We start from the raw sequence: 24,709 nt of genomic DNA, 5'->3' as shown, positions 1-24,709 counted from the left end.
ACAGATAAACCAGTTATACCAAAAGATGTCACAGAATCTGTCCAGAGTGGTGCTTCCTACTTAAATAGGAAGGATATACTAAATGAGCACGGCCCTGTCTTTACATGAGCCCTAAGATTTTTCTTTGCACGGTCTCTGTGGCACCTGCAAGTATGTTTTTATCCATTCTGTTTTCTCCTTTTACTTTTGTGTTTTTTGCTTGCTTTTGGCTTCTTTTTTGCTTTTACTTTCTTGCTTTTCACAAGAATCATTGCTTTTCACAGAATCACAGAAGGGTTGAGGTTGGAAAGGACCTCAGGAGATCATCTAGTTCTACCACCCACCTATTTTTAAAGCTCATTGGTTCTGAGGTTGAGTTGAGTACATTATGGTCAGTGTTAAGAGCCTGATTATTACTCACAATAGCCCTGAGGACATCCCTAGGCTTTTACCTGCAGGTTCTCTCTTAGCTGAACCAGGAGAGAATAATTTGTGGCATCTGAAAACAACTGTGTCATGTCCCACTGTCCTACTTACCCAGTAGTTATGTCCCCCATTTTCTGTTTGCTTCCTACGTGCGTGTCCTCTGTAATCTGCATCAGTATTTTGTTATGTCTGCCATAGTGTTTTACTAGAACTAGAACATGACACAGAAATAGGAGAAAATCAGGGCTGCTGAGTGAGAGACCCTAAAAAGAGTCTCAAGAGCAACTCTTCCCCTCTCCTTCCTTTACCAGTACTGTTTGTTTGTTTACCAGTCCAGCARCTTTCATTGGCTTCCTGGGCTGAAGAAACTCAACCCTTCACTTTATGAATGCCTCTTTCTTTCCATCACTTCTGAGACTTGGCTTTTAGCCTGCTCTCACTGCAAGGAGCACCTCTCACACCCTCCCCTCTCTGGCTCTTGCCCAAACTCCAGAAAGCTCCCCCAGCTGTGCATACTCATGTGCTTGTTGGGGAAGAGCCAGCTCTCTACATCTCATCCTCTTCAGATGATTCAACCTGATCTGGAGTCTTGCAGCCATAACAAGGTAAACAGCCCTTTTCCCTGCTGGTTGGTTTCCTAAGCTCTTTAACAGAAGGTGATGTATGGCATCTAGACAATATTAAAGAAAAACCCAAATTAGAGGTTTCTGTTACCTGCCAATAATGCTACTATAATGTTCATATTTTTTTCCAAAGTGAAAACCATGAAGGCAGTTACAAAAGAAGCCAATATATTGGCAGCTGTAATGCTAGCAATATTGCAGCAGGAAAGGGGTGGCAACTGCAGGATATATATTTTTAATTTAACACTGACACTCTGTATTAAACACATGAATGCAAGGCTGTGTGTATTTTTATATTAGGGAGGCTTGTGCCATTGAGGTATGTGTGCACAACTTACATGAGGAACTATAAGCTATAACATAAAAATCACCTCATCCAAGTCCAGATTCCTGCTTTTCATGAGAAGGGCAATGTATGGTGGCTGTCTGAAGCATGCATAAAGGGGAGCTCTTACTATTTTCTGGAAACTTAGGCTGCCCCATGCTTGGAGCTACAATCAATTAGTTTGCGAGAAACAGCCTTCATTAATCATCAACATGTGGCAAAATGTGTTGTTTATTTAAGATATACTGTACATATGAAGCCTGCTCATCTATTTGTACAGTGTCTTGAAACCAGCACAATAATAATTAGAGTCATCTTTGGAAGCAAATGTCTCTTGATATAAGTCAGATAAAATTACTGGATGAAGCACATGGCTTGAGCAGAGTTAGGATATGTACTTCAGTCCTTACTGAAAGATTGTGTGCATGGCTTCAATGCAAACTAAGAGGGGTTAGCTAGGAAATGCAGATCTGCATCAGGATCTGAATTCTGAGCTATTCCAAAATTCAGAAAAGTTTTACTGTTGGTCCATTAAAATTGAAAGCAGAGGTTGAAAAAGACATTTTGAGATGAGGTTACAAAAAATAATCAAGACTAAAGAGTAATGGAAGAGAAAAGCTTAAACATGGAAGAACTGTTCATAGCGCAAAACGAGGAGAAACTAAGCTGAAGAGGTAAGTGGAAGGCAGGTAGATAACAGGAAAAGTAGAAAGCATGCTGCAAGCATCCAGAGGTTATGTAAGAAAGACAGGGCTACGTAAAACCTGAAGCATTTGGAGGCCTATGTCAGCCACAGCCGTTGTATAATGATACCTCGTTTTGTGGCATCTAGTTCAAATGCACATGAAGGCTGAAACTTGGCACTCCAGGAATCTCTGTTAAGCAGTAGGTTTCTACCAATGTCACCTCTGAAGATGAATGTACAGTGAGTGGGAATAGAATGGGTTAGGTTTTCTGGTTGCTGCTTCAAGAGAAAACTTGAGAACGATTATTCTTGGTCCTTTATCAGAACATGTTTTGGCTGCCTTCATATCTCATTATATGTGTGCTGGACTCTCAAATCCTTCAGTCTTGTTATTCATGAGACCTTAATATGTGAAATGAAATGCTGCTTTTTCAGGAAAACAAAGTCCCTGTTCCTTTTTAATCAACAGCAACAATCAGAAAAAAAAATGAAAAATCAAAATGTCCTCCAACTATCAGATGCATTGAAGTTATTAAAGACCAATAAAATTTTGTTTTAAAAGGCAAAAATTTTAATAGGTTTTTTAATTACTCGCTTGTTAACAAAAAGTCATGAGTTTAAAAGAAATGTAACTGGTTTCATACGAGTTCAGCGAAGAACAAAGGAAATTTTTAATTTTATTCTCAAAGAACAGCTTTTGATGGAATTGAACTATTAGTGCAGATGATGCCCTTTTGGTTCAAAGCACTCCACAGCTAGTGGCAGCTTCCAAGGTAATGGCAGATTTCCCTTTCTGTTTTGCACTCAGAAAACGTAATGTAGAGCTATGCTTTTCTCAGCACTTCAGCTGACTTTAAATAGTACCTGTGACTATTTTGAAGTGTAAGATTTTTCTTTATATTGAAGAGTAGTGTTTCTCTAAAAATGCCAGTGTATTATTTATTAACTTGCAGAATTAGCCCTAAGTGAATCACAGCTGCTATTACCACTACCTACAGAAATCATTTTTAAAGGTGGTTGGTTAGTGCCCTTTTTCTCTAGTAAAAGAAATGAGTTGTACCATTCAAGAAGGCCAATAGTCTCCTGGGGTGCATTAGGAAGAGTGTTGCCAGCAGGTCGAGGGARGTGATCCTGCCCCTCTCCTCAGCCCTGGGGAGGCCTCATCTCCAGTACTGTGTCCASTTCTGGGCTCCCCAGTATGAAAGAGAGACATGGAGCTACTGGAGAGAGTCCAGCGTAGGGCTACAAAGAAGATCCGAGGGCTGGAGCACCTGCCCTATGAGGAACGGCTGCGAGAGCTGGGCCTCTTCAGCCTGGGGAAGAGAAGACTGAGGGGGGATCTGATCAATGTGTACAAGTACCCGAAGGGAGGGCGTCAAGGGGACGGGGACAAACTCCTTTCAGTTGTCCCATGTGACAGGACAAGAGGCAATGGGCAGAAATTGAAGCACAGGAAGCTCCGCCTGACCGTGAGGGGGAATTTCTTCSCTGTGAGAGTGACGGAGCCCTGGCACAGGTTGCCCAGAGAGGTTGTGGAGTCTCCTTCTCTGGAGATCTTCAAGGCCCGCCTGGATGCAACCCTGTCTACCATGCTCTAGGTGACCCTGCTTGAGCAGGGGGGTTGGACTGGATGATCCCCAGAGGTCCCTTCCAACCTCAAACATTCTGTGATCATTACTCCCACAGGGAGATTACCCGTGATGCTTTACTGCATTTAGAAACAGGTTTAATTGACAGTTCCTTAGCCTGTGAGTATAGAAATATGCAGCAGGATATCAGTCCATAGGCATTTTTTTACTTTTAACATTTAAATAAGTCTGGCACTGGGCTAGTATGCTGGCAAATCTAGTCTTGAACGCTACCTGATACTGGAAAGAATGGACAATTTCTATGCTCATAATGTTTCCTATGAAGCTGCATTGGACTGAAACTTTAAGAATTTTGTGTCTCCATATGTTTTCTATTTTAATCTTAACAAAACAGTAAAAACTGAAAAAGAATGTGACACATCACATGAGATATGCCTTAATATTTATGAGGCTGAGTCTATTAAGAGATGCCTTCTAGGACTGGGTAGTGCTTAATAATAAATGATAGAGAATCCCTCTGGCAAAATGAAGTATGCATGATTTATAGATTTTTGTGAGACAACTTAAAAACCTATTTCTTCTATTACTTATTTAGAAGCTAAACCACTAGCACGTTTAGTTCTCAAGATGAATCTGATTACATAGATGTCCTGTAGAACATAAATTACATATGAAAACAGCCTTTTCCTGTACATTTCATGAAAAATGTAAGAATCCTATGAAGGTTGAATAAGGCTTTAAGAGTTAGTCTGAAATCAGAGAGTGGAGGCTGTTTATTTTTGTGACAATTCAGTGCTTATTATTCATTAATAAAAGCATAGAGGTTGTGCATGAGATACATAATTTTATAACCATGTTGTGACTTACAATGACAATATTGTCATTGCTTTTGATGTCATTACTGAAAATCTGCAGCAAGACTGTTCACAGTTTAGAATGACTGCTGTACTGTGCTTTGCTTTGGATGCAGTTATTGGCAAAAAGCCAGTGTTAGTTATCAGCTTCCCAATGTGTGTCTTGAACTACAACAAAACACAAAGATTTTTAGAAAATATGTCAAATAGAAGATGTGGCAGATATCTGAATCTAACAGTGAACTCCCTTTTATTTTCTGAATATCATTCCTTCTAACAACAATTTTACAGTCTGTGTTGAAAGGCCACTCTGATCTTGATATGCTCAGTCTACTCAGCAGACTGCCTAGGTCAAGGCAGGTTCTTCAGACGTGTGAGAAGGAACTAGSAAAAAAATCACCAGTGCTGAATTTTTTCCATGATTGATCCACCTGAGAGTTTTTGTCCCAGACTCAGATGGCATGAGTAAGACTTTCCTATCATTGAACATACAGTGAAATGTGTTAAGAGACTAAGAAAGGAACCATCCACCTTCACATGCCAGAAAATCTGGCTGGAGAAAATAGAATTAGGGAAATTTTCCTAGTTCTATCATGCTGAACGGATTTCAGACTCACAAAAAGGGGAAAGATAGCTTTGGGTGGAGAAGTGTGTCTGATGGCTCTTTTTTGTTTTGTGAAGATATATAACTCTCCGGGGCTTTCTTTACAGTAAAAATAACTGGTTGGGAAATTCCTTGGCAGAGTCAGAAGAATTTAATCAAGAAGCTCAGTGAACCCACACAGCATATGGGACCCTCAGGCAGAGGTATAATCCTCGGTATCCTGGTAATTCTTCAATTGCAACAATAATGTAAATGATTTTATGAGAAATCAGGTGAATTCTTTCGTCGTGGCTCAGCCAACATGAGTTGGGACTTGCTTACATTTCTGTTCCTACTGCAACATTCCTCTGTGCTAAAGGAAAACATACAGGCAACTAGAGCTCAAGAAAGGGGATACACTGTTCACTGCTCTAGAGGCTATTAAGGCACAGAAAGAGCAAGTATAATAATTTTGGTGTGAAGAGATAATCCCTTGAGGCTTAATAGGAAAAACTAAATCTGAAAGTAGGGAGGAAATTAAGCTATATGAAATCTCTTTTCTGTAATGAAGAGTAAAATACTTTTAGATTTTTTTTAYTATTTTTGGTGTTGCATACCACTCCTTCAAAACACTCTCCATAGCTAACAAGCATTTAATTAAAAGTAGATTTTTGAGAAAGACGTTTTGAGATGACATTAAGAAATCTRTATCAGAGAGAAAAAAAGAAACCTGACAAGTAAGGAAAAGTAATGATAGCAGAACTGTCTGTGGCAGGCCAGTTAGAGGAAATAAACCAATGGGGGATCGGAAAGCAGGAAGCAAAGTGTAAATAGCTTTTAAGTTATTAAGTATCTGCATCAGTCCTTTCTATACTGACTACCAAACTGTGGAATGATTTAGTAGGGAATGCTTAATTTACAGTTGTCCTGTTAGATTATAGAGCTTTCCTAATACAGATACTCTATTTAATCTAATGATACATAATACATTTTGGAATGAAGTAATAAAGTTTGATTAAGTTTTATAATCAGATATGCCAAAATGCTAGAATTTAAGTTGTTATCCAAACGATTTCAGAGTGCAGAGAGTGCCTGGCCTTGTACGGTCCTAGGTGTAAGGCAAATGCTCTGTGGTGCTCTTAACGTTATGGAAGGCTGGCAGACTTTGGAGCTGCATCTTGGAGCCTTATATCTTAGATTGAGATCTTGGATCTTGGAGCCTTAGAGCTGAAAACTCAGGTCTAAACCTGACCAAAACTGACTGGCTTTTGACTCCCATGTGGAATCCAGAGACTAGGTCCATTCACAGCAATGGGGAAATTGGATTACAGTGTGGTAGGTGACTATTTTTGGAAAGATGTATAAAAATACGTTTCACTTTTACACTTTTTGAAACTATTCTTATGACACTTTGACTCATTGGCTATAACCATGTTGCATTTTGAGTGCACGCCACATCCACATGCAAGTCTGCTTTTGCCAGATTCTCACACTCAATGTTTGGGGAGCAGAGTCCTGCAAACCCTCCGAGTGAGCTCAAATACACCTGCCCTCAGTGGGACAGCTGAGAGCATTGGGCCCAGCCTGTTCTTCTCCCTCCTGCTCCGTGTGCCCTTGAAGTGATATTCTGGGTCTGCACATTCTTTCCTAACCGAACATTGTCTGCTGTAAAGACAGATGGGGTCCCTATTTTCCTTGTCTTCTGGCTGACTGTAGAACACGTAGATACCTACACTGAGCTATAAGTATCCTAAKGCTGCAATATGGACACACACACCCCAAGATAAAGGAGCAAGATGGCTCAAGCCAGATGCCTGGCATAGCACCCTGATGTCCGTGAAGACAGGCTTTATGTTTGGGGGTTTTAAACTACCTCTGAATTTAGATTAGAAAATACCCTCTTACTTGGTAATATTTCTACAGTACAGCATCTTGAGAATCTGGAGTTGCTTACAACCTTTCCAAAGGTACTTCAGTGCTTTGTCAGTAAGGTGAATGCAACCAGAGATATCCAAGAAATGGAGGTAACAGCAGGCTGCAGCCAAATACTCAATACATAGATCAGTCATCTGTAAACGAAGCAACAAAATACATGTAAGTTAGARGATTACTGAAGAGTTCAAACGAAAAACAGCTCACAATTTTACTAGCTGATTTGCAGGRAAAATTGAACTTTATAATACCTCGTGGAAGTAAAGTTTAGCACAGCAGAATTCTAAATCTCAGYGACAGACTCTACAGGAGTGCATTAGGCATTACTTAAATGTGTTTCTAATACATTTTGAAGTGTTGGGGTTTTCACCAAATCAGAATGGTTTAACTTTCCCAGTGCCGTAACTGTGCATGTACCATACATAAGCCTTCTTGTGTTGTTCTTTCTAACACAGAGATGTTTTTCTGTTCCTCTGAAGCAGAGCTACTTAGTTTCACTTCACAGTTCCATTTTTCTAAACTGACATTCATTACCATTAATACTGGAAGTTCCACCTGAGAAACACACGGGACAGAGACTTCAAGGTACAAAAGCAGTCATGCAAGATACTTAATAGYTCCACTGACCTAGCAGGAAGAGTTATGAATAAATTGCGCACATACTTTAATTACTATATTTAGTCAGTACCAAAAATCTAGAGGGGCACATGCTAAAGACCTTTAAAAGACACTTTAKTAAAACTAGAATGTTTCTGATCCTAGTGGGGTGAAATGATGGAAAGAGAGAGAAGTAACTTGCATTGTGGAGCCAATATCATAAGAACCTAAAAGAGAGGAGAAGAGCTGAAGCTGCTGTGATCTTGTCTGTGGAACAATGAATGAAATGAAGCCCCTTATCCCCCACACAGTCCTCCTGGAACATACRAGGAAAGGCTGTACTCTGCTTATTTCAGACTTCTCATCATGTCCCAATTTATGCTGGTTAGTATTGATGAAGCTGAGTGAACAAATCAACTCATAGCTAGAAACCTTCCAGGAGCCCAACCACACTGAAAAACACTGAAAAAAATGAAGACTCCAAAGTGGAAGCCCCAAAGCAGTGGGAGCCCAGTCACGCTCCAGTTTAAACTGCAGGCTTTACTTCATGCTCAAAATACACAGTATTTGCTACCTCTGGATCCATAGGACTGGAAGAAGACATGATACATTGAGGAGCAGCGGTGCCATAGTCACAGCACTAGCCCTAGCCAGTAGGGCTTGCTGAGCTTGACTGATGCCAAGAGATGCTRTACAGCAAGATATCCAGAAGGCATTTAACAGTGGCTCAGCAGCCAGCTTCCCAGATCAACTGCTTCTCCCAAACAGTCTACCCCTTCCGTAGTATTTCATTGCTGGTTATGTAGCTGATTCTCCACTGATTTGCCAAGCTCTTGAAAWTCTGTTTCTTAGATATCTGGTCTCCCCATGCATTGCATTAGGAGTTTTGGTTCTTTGGTGAACAGTCTTGCTAGTTCAGCTAGGCAAAAGCTAGTACGGTTGGCTTTACCTGGATTCAGAAAAGGCACTGGAAAAAATCAAGCATGAAAATACTGAGAGCTATTAAAACAAAGACACCACCATTTGGAAGCATACACAGCACAGACCCCCAGAAATGGAGAGCATATTTGCAGGAAATACCACTGAAAGCTCTTCTCTGTTCACACTCTTCCCTAGACAGCAACTACTGAAGATAGAGACTCTTACCTGACCTAATAYGAACAGCTTGATGTTCTAATTGCAACGAGTAGAAGGCCAAACATTTTAAAGGCTTGGCTCTCAGAACGTAAAATTCATGGAAAGTCAATTGAACTTAGACTCTGATTTTTAAATTAGAGGAGTAAGTTGTAGAATTGTGGCAAGACACATGCCAGCAGGTCAAATTTCTGAGTAATACTATTTATTTCTTTGGAATAGCAATCCCACAACTCTCCTTAGCGGTTCTTATACATACCTTCGGACAACCAGCTATGTTGACAGATGTAAGTTTGTGGCAGTGAAATGCCAAAGCTTTCACAGTTTCATCCGTCAGCTGAGGGCAGTAAGAGACATGACAATATTCTAGGTGTTTTGTGTCTTGGCAAAACTCCTGAAAGAGTGACAGAGATCATTCCTTGGTGATATACCTACTCTACTTTTCTCAATTTATAATACATTTACATTAATCCTTTGATACACTTCAAGCACTTCAGTTGGTTTTTGTATCCTTTACTATCAGTGAAGTCACTCAGCTATAGGCTGTAAATTCCCTGGGAATAGAAGAGATGTATGAAGAGGTCATTTTCCATCTCTGACCCTGATGCATTACAGTATGTGTTCATTAGACTAAAATTTATGCAGCTTTGACTACATATTAAAATATGTTGAATTTGTGTCCTTTAAAATGAGCACAACCCAAAACCTAACAGTCTGTGCTCAAAGGATCAGTCTCCAAGACATATATTCTACTGTCTGCAAATGCCCATTTTTGTGCATATTAACAGAGATTTTTTTTTGTCAAAGTGAACAAGCAATTGTATCTGTACAAATACTATTATTTTCTTGAAAGGAATGGGTAAGGATTTCAGGACTGTCACTTAGGAATATTCTAGATTCTGATTTGCAAAGTGAAATTCAGGGCAGCTCACTGCAGCTGATGTGCCAATAGTCTCCGGAAATTATTGCTATGATAGCTGTGGAGTGCAATGTCTATCCTTATTTTTAGAGCTACTAAGCACCTGTAGAGCTCACTGACTTAAATTTCAGTACCTTTGTAACTCAGGTATTAGTTTTTTCAAACACTCCATAAAACAGAAATAACTTTTGAAAATATCAAGCTCATAGATCAGTGACTCAGTTTCCCAGCCTGTAAAATGGAGCTGAGATAATTTCACACAAGTTATGAAGCTTGCAAGAACTGTTTACAAAACATTTTCGAGACCTGCAGATGGCAAGTGATAAATAGGCGTAAGGTTTACTATTAAGACATTCCAGCTTCTATATGATTTCTTGAATTTTTGCATTAATACCTACTCCATGCAATCTACCAGGCCAACTAAAAAGACCAAAGGGACAATTTGACCAATTCAAGGTGTTGATGTATTTTTCATCTATATTTGATACTTGCAYCTCTGAAGTGTGACCATATGAACCAAAGCATTTGACAAAAATTACATTAAAGTATGTATTTTAAACAGTATGTCAGAGCAGCCCACATACATTCTTGCTTCCCSTGAAACGCAGGTGGACGTAACTTTGAGATACTATGCATGGTWCTTTGCAATGAAACTTCTATGAAAGGCCACACAGATTCAGAAAAGACATTTTTCTCCTTTGCACTCTGAAACTTTGTCGATCTTTTGGACTAAATCTTTTTCAAACACAGAGTGTTCACTTGCAGGCCCCCAAAGAGAAGGTGGTAGAGGTATGCTGTAATTTTGTGTTTGTGGGCAATCAGCCGTTGCTAGCCTCCAGGGCTGCTCCTTACTTCTAAGGTAGCTCAGCGTGGAACCTTTCTCCTTAAGGGACAACAGATTTGTGAACWCAAGCAGCAAACCATCAAAAGAAGACAGTATTTCTTCACTTAATAATGCCATGATGTGAGTATTCTGTCCAACAGCAGGACATTTTGTGGTTCAAGCAAGCTTTAGCTTCAGTGAGTATTGCCCCTCTAAGGTTGTCGGCTGGGACCGGCTCCAAGATATCAGACCTTAAATCTGTCACTAAGCGGATCTTTCAGGCTTGCTAATCATGGCATAAGGCCAGTGTAATCTGACAATTTTTGGCATGGAAATTTTACTTCTATAGAGGAAAAGAAGGAAATAATTATGTAGCAGACCGAATTAAAATGCTGATTGCTTGAAGCTTTTTAGAAGTTTCTAGAAGTAGTCCTGAGGTAAAGCGAGTAAGGACTACATGGCTGCATAACAGACGTGCACGCACCCAGAGACATACAAATGCATACAAATTCTGAAGAAAAGTCCACAGTAGTCAGACTATTGCCTCTGACACATAGCTATTTTTCCTTACTTAAACCAGCAACTCACTGAGGCACTAAAATATGCCTGATCACTGTAAATGTTAGCTTTTTGAYGATCAGAACTTGTGAGCGAGTTTCACGAGTTTTACATGAATAGATGCAAAGAAGCTTACTGTCTGAAATTTATTTCATGGACCAGATTTTTAGAACTCTTCTTTGGTGTCCTAGCTCTAATTTCTTCTTTTTTTCTATCTATTAGTACAGATGTACTAAAGTAGTGGTTCTTGGGTTTGGGGGTTCTTGTTTTATTCTACTACATACCAGAATGTGAACAATTCAACCTAAGATGGTCAGAATGGACAATTCAGGGTTTATAAAAAAATGGCTTCTGTACCTTTCCTATTTTAATCACAGCTTTACAGGGTGTTAACTGCAATACAGAAACATTCTGAACTCTCAGTAAGAGAATTTTTTTATCTGCATGTAAGAGAACCTCAACTCCCTTCAGAATTTGGCCTCAGATGTGATGACTTAGTCACTGCATTCTCAGCTAGGGTATGTAGCACAAGCTGAAGCCAAGACTGCAATGCTTGTATGGTACTTTTATCTTGTTTTTACTGATACAGTTTGTCTACGTACACATTTAAAGTATCCTTCAAAGCTGGGCTCTGAATTGCTCCTAACTTGAAGACAACCCCTACGTTGGTTTGCAAACACYACTATTTGCTCAAGTCGAGATTTTTATAAATTGTCAGATTAGGTGAAAACACTGAAAAGTGTTTTAATGAACTACTCAGCATCTTTAGATTCTCAGTGCTTTCTAGAATCAATTTTAGTAATGAAAGAAATCCTGGCAGCTTTACACATGTAATGTAATATGAAAATAGATACAGAAAACCTTGCTATCTCCTTAGCTTGAATCCTTTTAATTCTAACTGAAYGAACTTAATATTCTGGGGAGAGGATCTACACAGGGCTTTCAGGTTAGCTGCCACGACATGCAATGCTGCCGKTCTGCAGAACTGTCACCAATCGCTGACAGAACAAAATACGTGATCAACGGTGAAAGTGATAGCAAAAACAAATTAAAAGTGTTTTGGGTCTATGTGTACAGAGTGTTAATGCCAAAATAAGAAAAGGCAAAAGCATACGAGATACGGGGTTGGGATCCAACCTGTTGTTAATGCGTTTAATTACGTGATCCGATTCCAATTGCTCGTGACTGCGTCAGACTTCAGCATGCTGGCCTTTTGAAATTGTATTTGCTGTGAACTTGACTAAAATTGAATTATTCTGGAAAAACAATTTGCATATTTGCAAAAGCAGGTAAATGACATTTTTTTTCAAAGGTAAAAAACATTTCTTATGAAAAGCTGTGGCATTTCTCCTGCTGCAGTAGAGCTGTAGCTCAACATTTCACCAGAAACAACGTCTTTGTCAAGGAGACTAGAACTATGGGCTATGTTTCTATTGGTAATGTTAGCAGTACCTGGGCACAAGTTTGATCAGCCATACTGATTAAATTATTAGCATGCTCTCTGATAGAAGTAGGCTGAAAGTTGTGCCATGCCAGCTGGCCTCAGGCTACCAAATGTTTCCTAGCCCATTTTGCTTACTAGTAGTGAGATGACTAGTAGGGGAAAAAGGCTTAAAGTAGAGGATAGGACACTGAGACTGACACTGCAATGAAAGTCTAAAGATTGCAGTCTGAAAGAAGAATGACACAAATATCCTTAGAGGCAAGAGAGAAGAAACAAGCTGGACAGAAATGAACAGGAAGAGCCACCTGGCAGTGCTTGGAAAGAGAGAATCGGCTGAAAGGACAGTGCTCACGGAAGTGTCCTCCCATTAAAAACTGAAACAAAACCAGCATCTCCAAATCCTGCCATTCCTCTGCTGGTAGCACTTACGTATAAAACCCACTTAAAATGTCCCTCTCATCTCTAGTGCTTCTATACATGGAATTCAAAACCAGGAACTAGAATCAGCTGGTCTGAAATGGCTAACAATGGATGGAAATGTAAAGATGATATCATGCCATSGCCTATCAAATTCTGAAGTGTCTGGGGTTTTTAACAACAGAAATGTTATAAACAAAACCTTTAAAGTGTCATCATTATAGTCACAAAGCCAAGCTTTCAAAAACTAGGATTTGCTTCTGGAACTTTCATTTGGGCCTTTTGTGAATATGTATGAATATTCAATTTTTCATTATTTGCTTCCGAAGTCTTTTTCATAGCCTTACTGACTTAATTCAGTGCTAAGGATGGACCTATTCCAGGAAAGAATCAGGATTCTTAAGTTTCTGTAGCTTATTTATTACAGAATTTAGACAGCATACAAGGACTCAAAGCGAGACGCTGTGAGAAGAAAAGGACAGACTGATCATTGAGACACCAGAACCCTCTCTTGGGATACCAAATTTTGTCTCCTCTCATCCAAAACATTTTTCCTTGTGCTGCTGGCCTAAGTCATTTACAGTAAATATTGCACAGGTGCTTAAAAACTTCATTCTTCATGTTCTCTGTGCCCAGTGTCAGATGCTGATACTAAATTTATATTGGCAATTGAGGGAAATGGAGTCTTGCTTGCTCTCTTCATCTCTCTATTCCTGGTTCTACATCTATGACTATGATCTCCAGAGGTGTTGTGAAGGTAAAAGTGATGTTTGCAAAATGTTCAGCCAYTACAAAGAGATGAATACCGTAAGAAGAAAACAAAATCATTTTCTAACTTACATGCACAATTTTAATTCTGTGTAGATAGCACCTGAGGACACCAAAGCATCARTGAAAATACAAAATACTGAATTGCTGTTTTTTAGGTGAGCATCATCTGAGTTATGAATGAGTACAGATCCTATTTACAAATATGTGATCATATAACCAGTTATATATTGTAATGCCTCGGTACAATACATACTGGAACTTTCTGCATTTTACTTTGACAGCATTAATAAAGAAGTACTCTTAATATACATTTTATTTTCACATAATTCAAATACTCTTTATATAACCAAAGGATTAACAAGCTGTGCAGTGTATAATGGGGTAACTTTCTACAAAGTTTCCATAAACACATGCCTTTAGATTCAACTTACAAAAAAGGATTTAACATTTCTTTTCAGGGCAATTCCTTAGCTTTTGTTCTTTCTCCTGCCCTTCCTAAATCCCTGACAACATGGCTCCTATAACTGCTATATCTTCATTTTCTCCATTCCTCAGGAAGCTCAAGCTCATATTGCATATGGGGGAAGTGTGAAAACTTTTTTCCATATTCTTTTTTAGAGCTTATTTTATGTGATGAAACATTTACTGAAAAAAACTCTTAGCCATAAGCCACAGCACAATGCAAAAGTGAATATTCTGTTCTGAAAACTGGCTCTATGCTCACTTTCAGTGAGATATACACAAGGTGTATGTACTTGGTCATTATTTTGTTTAAAAACATGGAACTTTACACAGAACATTCAAGAAAGGCCAGTCAGAATTACWCCTAAAGAAGCAAATTCTAATGGCCTGACATGTATTGAGGCTAAYAAGATTCAATCCAGATGCATCCCTTGTGGTGCAGCAAGGACTGACTCATTCTTATAATATATGGCTATAAAATGATGGATGTTGGAGCATTATAATGGAAAAAAATGTAGAAGCTGAAAACTGRGATTACATGATGGCATTGCCTGTACTTGCAGTCTTAAGATCTGCAAATGTTTATGGGCATGAAACTAGTATCATTAAACAAAATGATTTAAACATTTCTGTAATGTGGTTAGGAACAGCTCTCAATTAYAGATAAAAGTGTTCTTATTTGGATGTAAATGCCACCTCACTTCTTCCTAACAAGACAAATCTTTCTTTCTTGTAAAAAGTTACTAATTAATGTTTATTTATTATAAATAAACATTATTCTCAAACACAAAGCAGTAAATCTATGCAATTATACTGAATTTGTCAAGTCTCYAAACAAATTTAGGTAAACTTTAAGCACACAAAATATCTGGTGATAAGGAATTTCACAGCTTAACTATGCATTTTGGAAAGAGCCATCTCCTTTTGTTTCTTCTCAGTTTTCAAACTAAGTTCACTTCATGCCCACTAGATTATATATTGCAGTGAACAGCAAGAAATTAATCCCTATCTACCCTTTTCATGGCACTTATGACTGTACAGATCTCAGCTGTATTCCCTCCTTTCCGGACTGCAGGTTCCTAGCCTGCCTAGCTGCTCCTTATATGGGCAGTGCTCCGTACCTCTGATCATCCTTATTATCCTCTCTGAATCKTTTCCAGTTTCCACTTCAGTGCTTTATCCATAAAAAGAATTATAGTAACACAGAATAACTGATTTTACCAAAACAAGATAATGAGTGCTAGTAAATCAGAATTTAATATGTAGTAACTGCTGTGATCATTCTGTAAGTATGATAAATACTTGGATGGGAAATCTCATCATTAACATTGATTTAAAAAAGCAACAAATATAAAACAATTTATAAACATTGTAAAATAGAGCTCAAATACTGTATGTGTATTAGTATTAATATTTCAATGATAATTACTAAATATTCAATAGAAAAAATATCTTTGTCACTGTGTGACTTTATAACTTATCATGAATTTAAATAATTCTTTACACAGTAACTTCAAATTTTAGGTTGACTTTTTAGAATTTAATTACTTTCCTGTCTCATAACTTTATAAAGATTATTGGCCCTGGTAAATGTCTAAGTTTATAGGCCACAACTGAGGTCAGAACACTAAAAGATGCATATTTCAAATTAATCTTTTATATTTTAAGAMTGATATCTAGCTTTATAGTGTTCAGAGCCAAGATTAAATTTCAAAACCACAATACTTAATAATCATTTTAGAAAGGAAAASAATGGAAAAAAATGCAGTTTAGTGAAATTTAGCAGTTGGTTCTTTGTGAACATGATGAGATCTTAAGAATAAGTGAGTAATTCAAATATCTATCTTAAAATACATTGCATTTGATGTTTTCATGGGATGCTTAAACAGGTCTTTTTGAAACAACTACTTAGTGGTTTATGCTATTTTCCCCATATAATAGCTAAGAAATCCGCTCAATTTGAAGAGGATGCATATGCATTTCTTATTTAAGGATGTTCCATTATTTTTTATGATCTTAACTGGTAAGAAATATACCATTAGAGGAAAGTATTGAGAAATATTTTTGTGTCAATACAAGATAATGATGTGTGAAAAAATAGCAGCAGCACATGAAGCATCAAGTGCAACAGACTAAAGGGAATTTAACTGCTCCATTGCCCTAGATGTGCTCAGCCAAGCAATCATGGCATTCAATTCATCGCTGACTAAAAAAGCACAAAGTGAGCAAGACCTGAAAGCCCACACTAGTAATTGGAAAAATACATTTTAAATAGCATTAGTAGAGGATCTGTAGTGCAAGGGAGAAACAATAGTAACAGCAATTTAGATTGTAACTTGTCCTGTACAAATCAGTAGGAAGTCAGATTCTTGTAGTCTAAATGAAATAAACAGCAAGGCAAGCCAGTAAGTAACATGCGAAAGCCAGATTGCTCGGGGCCAGTACAGCACGGAAAGCTAGAAACTTTCTGTGATTTTTGCCATCATGTGCTAGCTCAGAGTATTAAAAATCATGTCTTGCTCTTACGATGGAAAGGATTCAACCTGCCATTCTTAAAGTGATCGGAATAACATACAGGGGAGTCTGCCTTAGTCTGTTATCAATCTCAAACRAAAGACACATGTAAAGCAATTTTACCTATGTCTGGATAGAGCCTATAATGATTTCAATAACAAAATTATCAATCATTTTACTTTGGCGTTCATTTTGGCATTCTAATTTGACAGAAGTTTAGTTGTGTACACACACAAAAGTAAGAAAAAAAGGAAGCAAAAGAAGACAAAATTGACAGAGATAAAGTTTAGATTACTAGATAAATCAAAGAAATTAAGATGAGGAATAAGGGGAGACAAAGAGAAGATCCAAGCTGGGAAAGAGCTGAGTAAGTGTCTGAAAGTAAAGTCTCTGTCTTTAAAAAGAATACGTAAAAGGTCAGGAAGCCAGAAAAGCRTATAAAATGGAAAAGAGAAATTCATGACACAGTGTGAAAACACAATTTTTTGCTGCCATATTTTGGATTCACTAAAATAAAAAAATAGTAAATGAGGTTAAAGGAAAGGGGAGAATTTAAGAGTCACTACAGAGGGACAGAATTCAAGACATTTAAATTCACAATAAAACAGAAGGAATGAAGGGGGAGAACCATTTGTAAGACTGAATGCAGAATAAAGTAATAAAGAATGAATGATGGGAGATAATGACATACAGAGTAAAATAAGATCAGTTTTGGATATAGTTAATTTCAAGAAACTGAGAGGCTTCCAGAAAATTTTAAAAAAGAGGTGAAGTTTTACCTGAATCCCAGTATCGCTGATGTTTTGGCATTCTGATATAGAAAGTTCCTTTATTTTTCCACTGCAGCCAAGGGCTCTCAAACCCTAAAAAAAAAAAAAAAAATCCAGAAAAATCAATCTTAAAAATCAATACATAAAATTTTATGTAATTACATTTAATAGGTTAAAATGGTCAAGTATATCCAATGCTTGTATATTAAAGCCTCTAAGAATTACAGTACCTTTTAAGACATTAGAAAACAATCCTTGAGAATATCCCCAAAACATTATCTATTTTTTACAAAGGAAAAGGAGAATTGGAGATGTTATGCACATGCATTGCCCAAAGTCCCACAAAAATTTAATTGTGGGAACTATGGACCAGATTTCTCTCCTTCACAAACRCTTCCTTTATGTTTCCATTCTCACATAGTCAAAAATAAATCCTGTATTGGTTGGCATTTTTCTTACAATCAAACTAGAAGCAGTTCTCATTATTGACTAGTTAAGCTCAGATTCTTAAATGTTTATTAAAAAGGACTTTCCTGGATCCACCAGAATCTATTAGAATAGTAAGTCTTATTTTAACCATCTCTATTTGGAACAAATAAATGCAAGGCTCTTATGCACAGCCTTTACTTCAGCACATTGCATGTATTTTATCCTCATTTTTTGCTTGAMGCACACAAGGGTTAATTATATGTAGAAATAACTCAATGGAAAAGGTAAAATACTGTATTTTCCTATCTATTCAGAATGAAAGAAATTAAGAAAAGTAGTATAATGTGAAATACTTCCACAGGACACAAATCAGTACTGTCATAAAGCAAGATACATTTGCGTATCTCCTTCAAAATTTGGAGTTTWAAAAACAATTTTTCTCATGCAATCTGTTTTTGTTTTGGTGGGAAGAAGAAATTTGCTACAGCCACATAATATGTTAGATTCACTGCCTTTAAGATTTCCCCRTAGTGAGGCCCATATGGCTGCAGCTAAGGCACAAGGCTGTATTTGCAACGATGCARTCACATTCGCATAGGTATTCCACACTACTCAAGACAACAGGGAGGTGATAACTTTGGTAAACGCCCATCTTAGGAGTGCAAAAGGATCAGAAGATGCTTCGTGCTTTCTTGCTTGTACACCTGGAAACGGGACCAGGTTCTGGTCCTAAACTCTCTAATCTGAAGAAGTGCATATTCTGAAACTGAAGACTTCTAAAAAGTATTTTAATATTCACAGCAGAAGGCACGTGTGCTTCATATCAATAGAGCAAACTTCACTGAAAAAGTCGTAGCTTCATTCTATAGATTTAATAAATTATCTATAATTAGGCAGCCAACAGTACTGCTCAGACAGGAAATATCTTCTTGAAAAAACAAGCATGTGTAAATAGTGTCTGGAATCCAGATGTGACCATTTTAACAATAATGTTAGAAAAGTTGGCTGGAGTTCAAGTTTTGCAAATTCCTGGAATCTCACAGGCTGAATAAAAACAAAAAATGGAATAATGAAAAAGATTTCCAATCCTGTCTACTGTTGAAAACAAAGAAATTTGCATTTTTCTCAACACACACCATATGTTGACATATATGGTGACTATTACTTTCAAAAGCTTCATGAACATCTGTAGATTTCCGGGGTTTGTTGACCAAACCATCCCTGTTCAGGACAAGAAATAATCGTGTGTTTCATGATCATCCCCAAAAGAGTTTGTGTCAGAACTTACAAGGACATTGAGAGTGCAGCTTTATAAGCATAATTTCTTCCTGTAAAAGTAGCACCACTTTACTGTACTTGATAATTAAAGAACATTATAAATACTTTTTGCTATATGATGACAAAACCTGGTATCAACTCAAAGCTAATTTATAATCATTTTATCTGACTACAGTGACTCTGGGTTATAGTACATCTACATAGTAGCATGTGCAACTATTTTTTACAATAAAACTCAAGGGCTCATTTGAGATGTTTCATTAATATGACCAAATTTGACGTGGCAAAGAGTGAAGCCGTCAAAGGGAAGGAATACCAGTATGAATTTAATTGCCAATTACATAGAAAAACTATGAAACTTTTACCTTTCTAAYAATAAACCTCTTCAACCAAGTTCTACACACGAAATCTAATCTATATGAAAATTTTAACTATTATTTTTAAATCTACCATATGTGTAAAGTAGGCAATTATCACTAATTCTACTAGGCTGATTTATTCATAAGTATTTCCTTATAAACAACGTCAAGGATCCCCACCCAGCATTCTGACCTATTTCTGAGACTTTTATCTTCTATACTAAGCCTCCAGACATTTGTGAAAGATATGGTCTSAACTATCATATTATCATTGGAATTCCTGGAGGTAGATGCTAGCAAAACAGACACTATGCAGCATACAGAATATGTTCACCTACTCTAATGTGCTTCTAAAAAAATCCTTCCTCTTTAACACAAAGAAATGACCCCATCTATCTTGGAGAAATCTTTCATTGCCATGGAGAAAAGGGAAGACTTTGTCCTACATCTTTTGTACAGCACGTGTATTAGTACTTCTAATTTAGAAAACACCTTGAAAAGAAATTTCTTAGTCTTCTCCAATAGCTGATTTTTTTCAAGTGATTGAGTTACGTATTTTCATCATGTTTCATTTACTTCATTATTTGAGACATACAGTCATGTGCAGAACATCATTTATTATTATTTCATATAGGTTTTGTTTTTGTAGATGAGAAAGTGATCATTTCCTGTACCAGCTGGTGAGGGTCTTCACTTCCTACAGCCAAAAGTCATCTGAGGCTATGGCATACCAAAGGACAACTTTTTATTATTTATGTCCACAAGCTGCCAAGCTGTGCCTTTCAACTGCAGACTGCAATGAATGTATTCTCTCTCACTAACAATAACCACGTGCTATATTTTTTTCAACTTCTGAGATTTTGGTTCACATATCTCTTTGTAACCTTAAAGGTCAGCATCTGTAATGTATCTTTCTTTGTCTTTATGTTCCAGACAAATACAGATGTCACTTCTCGTTCATTCCCCAAATAAAACAGATTGACCTCAAAGTGACTCCAGTATTGGAAGATAGTTCTTTAGAGGCATCTTCCACCTTCTATATGCAAGTCATTTAATTACAAATGACTCAGCTCATCCTCTAAAATGTTCCAATTTCTGCATAGATTAGCTACACAGGCACCAGTTCCATGGATCAAGCACTTACTGGAAGGGAAGAATGTACYTCACATCATACAGTGACATTTTGCTTTTACATACTAGGTATAGACATTGTATTGGCCATCATTCAGATGTGATGATCATGGGATCTATGACTGAAATACTGTCTAGCTCAACRGAGGGGACTCCAGCCTCAAGACTACTAGCGACTGATGCCTTGGACTTGAAAAAACAACAGCACACATTTGTGCTATTCTTTTCTCCAAGACAACCAAGGCAGAAGGTGTCAATGCTGAAAGYAGAGAAGCAGCTTCTAAATCTAGATCATATAAGATCAAGTTCTGTGGAGGAGACAGAATTTTACGGAGGGAATAGAAGGGAAAGAGAGAGAGTTCTCTAAGCAGGGGATACAGTGGCTGAAGCAGAAAAAAAGTCYTGGGCTCAGTGAATGGAATCACAGTTCTCCAAAGGCAGGGTATAAGCCCTTATAGACCTGTGCACGGTATGTCAGARGATGGAGGCAAAATTGTCATATACTGAGACCCACACAGTGAATGTACCTACATCTAAGTACTTGAAGAAGAAGGATGGCTTCAAATATAGAATAGCTAACCAAAGCCAGAGTGATCTGTAAAGACTATCTGGAGTAAGTGCTGTAATCGAAGGCACAACTGCAACACACYCAGATGTACCCAAAACTAGTTTTACACTAGCTAGAACAGATGCTATTAACAATACATATGTGTCAGAATAAAGCTCAGTGTCAGATAGCAAAGGCCTTCTGGAAAATTGGTAAGTCCTTAAGCAAATAATCCACAATGGTGTTAKCTATTGCAGCTATAATGTTACCAATACTTGAGCTCATGGAAAGGTTGGTCAGACTTGGTTACAAGAACTGCAAAGACATGTTTTTTGCAGTTGTAGAAATCCCCCAGCATAACTTCCTGTGCAATGCACGCCAAAGTTAATTCCTATACCTCACCAACCATTTGTGGCTAGAYCAATCATAATTTATGAAATACAGTTGCAAATATTTCTTGATACTAAGCTCAGACGGCATAGCTTCTACTGTAACAAAACATCCTCTAAAAAAATTGAGTACAATTTTCAACATTGCTGACTACTTTTAATTGCTATTGATTTCAGTTGGGATTAAAGGTATTAGCACATCTGGCATCAATTGTAATGACTCTCTAAGTGCTAGTATTTCCTATTTCTATGCAGATCTAAGCTTCCAGATCTTCAGGGCACATTCTCTCTTTCACTATTCCCCCGAGCAAACAAGACTGCAAACATCTGAATTTAGATCTCATTCAATATATTTTACTATTTCCTCTTCCTTGCCTTGGGAATGTGTTTCCTGTGTGTGATCTGTCACTCACTTTTCTTTGAAAATCAAATTTTACAGTCTCTTGCTGTTTCTGCCTAGTAGATCTGATAATAACTTTTTCTTCTCATCCTTTACAAAGCACTTCCTCAGTCCTACTGGTCTAACATCAAAATGTGGCACCAGGCTGCGGATTCAAGTCACCATAAAGCTGCAATCCACTGATGTTACAAAGCACTTACTGCAAATAACTCTGGGAAGAAAAAAATGTAACTTTTTTTCCCCTCAGGATCTATTTAGCAACTTATTATTAAAATACTAGTRAATATTTATGTTCCAGCCTGGCCTTCAGGACCAGCCATGATCACAGAATCATTGTGTACAAACACATCATAAAAGAAAGTAGGATTAACTGTTCATATACCCATACAACCTCTACTGCAGCATTTCTAATGATTATAAACTATCCTCAGCTAAAGAGTAACTACATATAGCCAGCATGCAAACAACCAGCGACTGCCTTAATGCCACAGATAAGTCTTCAGGAGGCATTTTAGCCAAAAGACAGAATGGGGCCCTAGATTATAACAMGAGAGAGAATTTCATGCACAGGAGTCACTGAAAGAAAATGTAGAAACAGCTGTGGCAGAAAATTTCTTCATATACTCAATTTCCTTTTAAAAGTGTATCAAGATTCTTTCAGTTTTTAAAACAGTTTACCTATTTTTTATGTTTTAGGCTAGTTTATTCTCTCTTATTGGTATACTGTACAAAATTCACCACAGATCTTAATGTAGGTTTCCCAAAGTCTACTTTGGGCAAAACTGGTCTTTTGTTTTTATTGCTAGATCATATGTATTTGTCRGGAGTCAATGAATTTACTTTAACAATTCCTTTAATTGTTCTTTGCTATGCTTTTTCTAACTGTCTGAATCCTGCTTAAGACACTTTCTGCGCATGTCCCAACATTTATATATATATATATATATATATATATATATATATGTATATATGTATATATGTATATATGTATATATGTATATATGTATATGTATATGTATGTATGTATATCTCCCATGAAGAGGGTGGTCCATGCCATATGCATTAGCAATTGGTGTCAGAATGAGGATAGCCAGGAAGCTTCGCACTTTCAGATTCTCAGATGTGGAGCAAAGTTGCCAAAGCCATACCACTCAGACCTCAAAAAAAATTTAAGACATCTTAACAAAATTATTGAAAGCATGAGACTAAAGCTTAYAGCTAATACTGCTTCTCTGATTCATGGAAGCAGTTCTGCTCAGTCACTGGGACTGCTTTTATAAGAAAGGCATATAGGTTTTGGCCCTAAGTGCAAGTGTGCTCATCTCAGTAACAGAAGTTTTAAAACTTTGCAAATATTTTATATGTCTTTACAACAATATCAATATGATTTGTGATTACAATATTATTTATTAAATCATAGAAATCTTTTAAATACTCACAACTCAAATCCCCAAATCTTATGGTCTCTATTCCAAGGAGCTTAAGAGAGCAAAAGGTGAAAGAAAACAATGATGGATGGAACACTAGTTGGAAAAAAGGGAAATCTCTGGAAGAATTTAAAGGTAATTTTTTCAAATAACTATATATTTTTGCATCATCATGTGCTTGTTTTAAAAAGAAAGAATATAACTAAGGTTGCAAATCTTGCCATTTCTAAGTCTCTGTTTTAAATTGTTTTTAACTCTAAGAAACATACTTCTAGTATTTAGGAAATGATAAAAATAGAAATAAAATAAAACGGTCTTTCCCACTATTAAAAAAAGTTACTGAGACTTTAAAGTGTGTATTATTTATCAAAATCATTTCAATTTTTAATAAAGAATCAATATTTTTTGAAAGGTAAACTAAAAGAATAAGAATTATATATAGACTTCATATATATTCATATCTTACTATTTTCAGAGATTGTTTGTATATCCTAGGGCTGAGATATGCTTATACTTGTCATATCAAATATCCTGACATTCTTTTTAATAGAAAACCTATATGGAAGAATGTTAAGCTATGGCTTACATTTGCATGAAGTGTTTAAGGCCTGCACATCAAGAGAATAAAAGGGCAGGAGAAAAATAACTTTAATTCTCACATCCTACAGAGGGAAAATGAGAGAAACAGAAAGACGGGGTTCCACTTCTTTAAAGTACAGCAGATACAGTTAGGCAATACTACAGTTAGGGAACTGGCATTATAAACGGTTTAAAAAGATCAGATACTTCCTTGATACTATCATAATGGATGTTGAGTTCTTTAAAAGAAATGTTAATTGTTAATGTATTTTATATGAATAAGAGCAATACAGTCCAAGCGCTAAGACAAGTAAAAGAACTTACCTCGTATCCCACTTATCTATCATATGCACAACGTCGATATTCTCTTCACTGGATGATATTTGGCTTTGTTAACGAATAGTCTTTGATCTTTATGTAATAAGACACTTAACCATACATAGAATCTTAAGCATGTGATTAATTACTTGTCTTAATGTAGACTCTGCTCATAAATTTGCCTAGAGAGTTTTTATGTAAAATGCATAACTGTCTATATAGAATACCAAAATTCTAATATACACAATAATTATTTTTTATTCAATTTCCAGTCTTTCTTTAGGCTCAGAACAAGGATGATAAAATTCTCCAAACATAGGAGAGAATAGCAATATTTTTATTAGAACTACATTGTTTTATTACTGTGAGTCTAAATGCAACTATATGTGAGTCTAAACTGAAAATATTTGTCTAAACTAATAAAATCTCTTGTTAGGGACAATTCTA

General features: G+C 37.0%; 1 protein-coding gene across 8 annotated transcripts in view; it reads right to left on the bottom strand.

The window, feature by feature from the left end:
* FBXL13 (F-box and leucine rich repeat protein 13) overlaps positions 1-24,709 on the bottom strand; it is a 101,316-nt gene that overhangs the window by 1,189 nt on the left and 75,418 nt on the right. For 4 of the 8 annotated variants that reach the window (XM_085298456.1, XM_085298516.1, XM_085298502.1 and 1 more), the window contains 4 exons: positions 17,415-17,498; positions 8,987-9,121; positions 7,022-7,133; positions 517-616 (listed from right to left, as the gene is read on the bottom strand). In XM_085298456.1, the coding sequence (XP_085154582.1) occupies positions 517-616; positions 7,022-7,133; positions 8,987-9,121; positions 17,415-17,498 (431 nt within the window). Of the gene's footprint in view, positions 1-516; positions 617-4,460; positions 4,650-6,969; positions 7,134-8,986; positions 9,122-17,414; positions 17,499-24,709 lie in introns of those variants that run through there. The other 4 variants (XM_085298476.1, XM_085298485.1, XM_085298467.1 and 1 more) reach the window with 4 other exon arrangements.

This window comes from Rhea americana, unplaced genomic scaffold (genome assembly GCF_003343005.1).
Source record: "Rhea americana isolate MKP2758 unplaced genomic scaffold, rheAme1 scaffold_1, whole genome shotgun sequence".
Taxonomy (NCBI): domain Eukaryota; kingdom Metazoa; phylum Chordata; class Aves; order Rheiformes; family Rheidae; genus Rhea; species Rhea americana.
The sequence above is the reverse complement of the archived record's forward strand: the minus strand, read 5'-3'. Positions and strand labels throughout refer to the sequence as shown.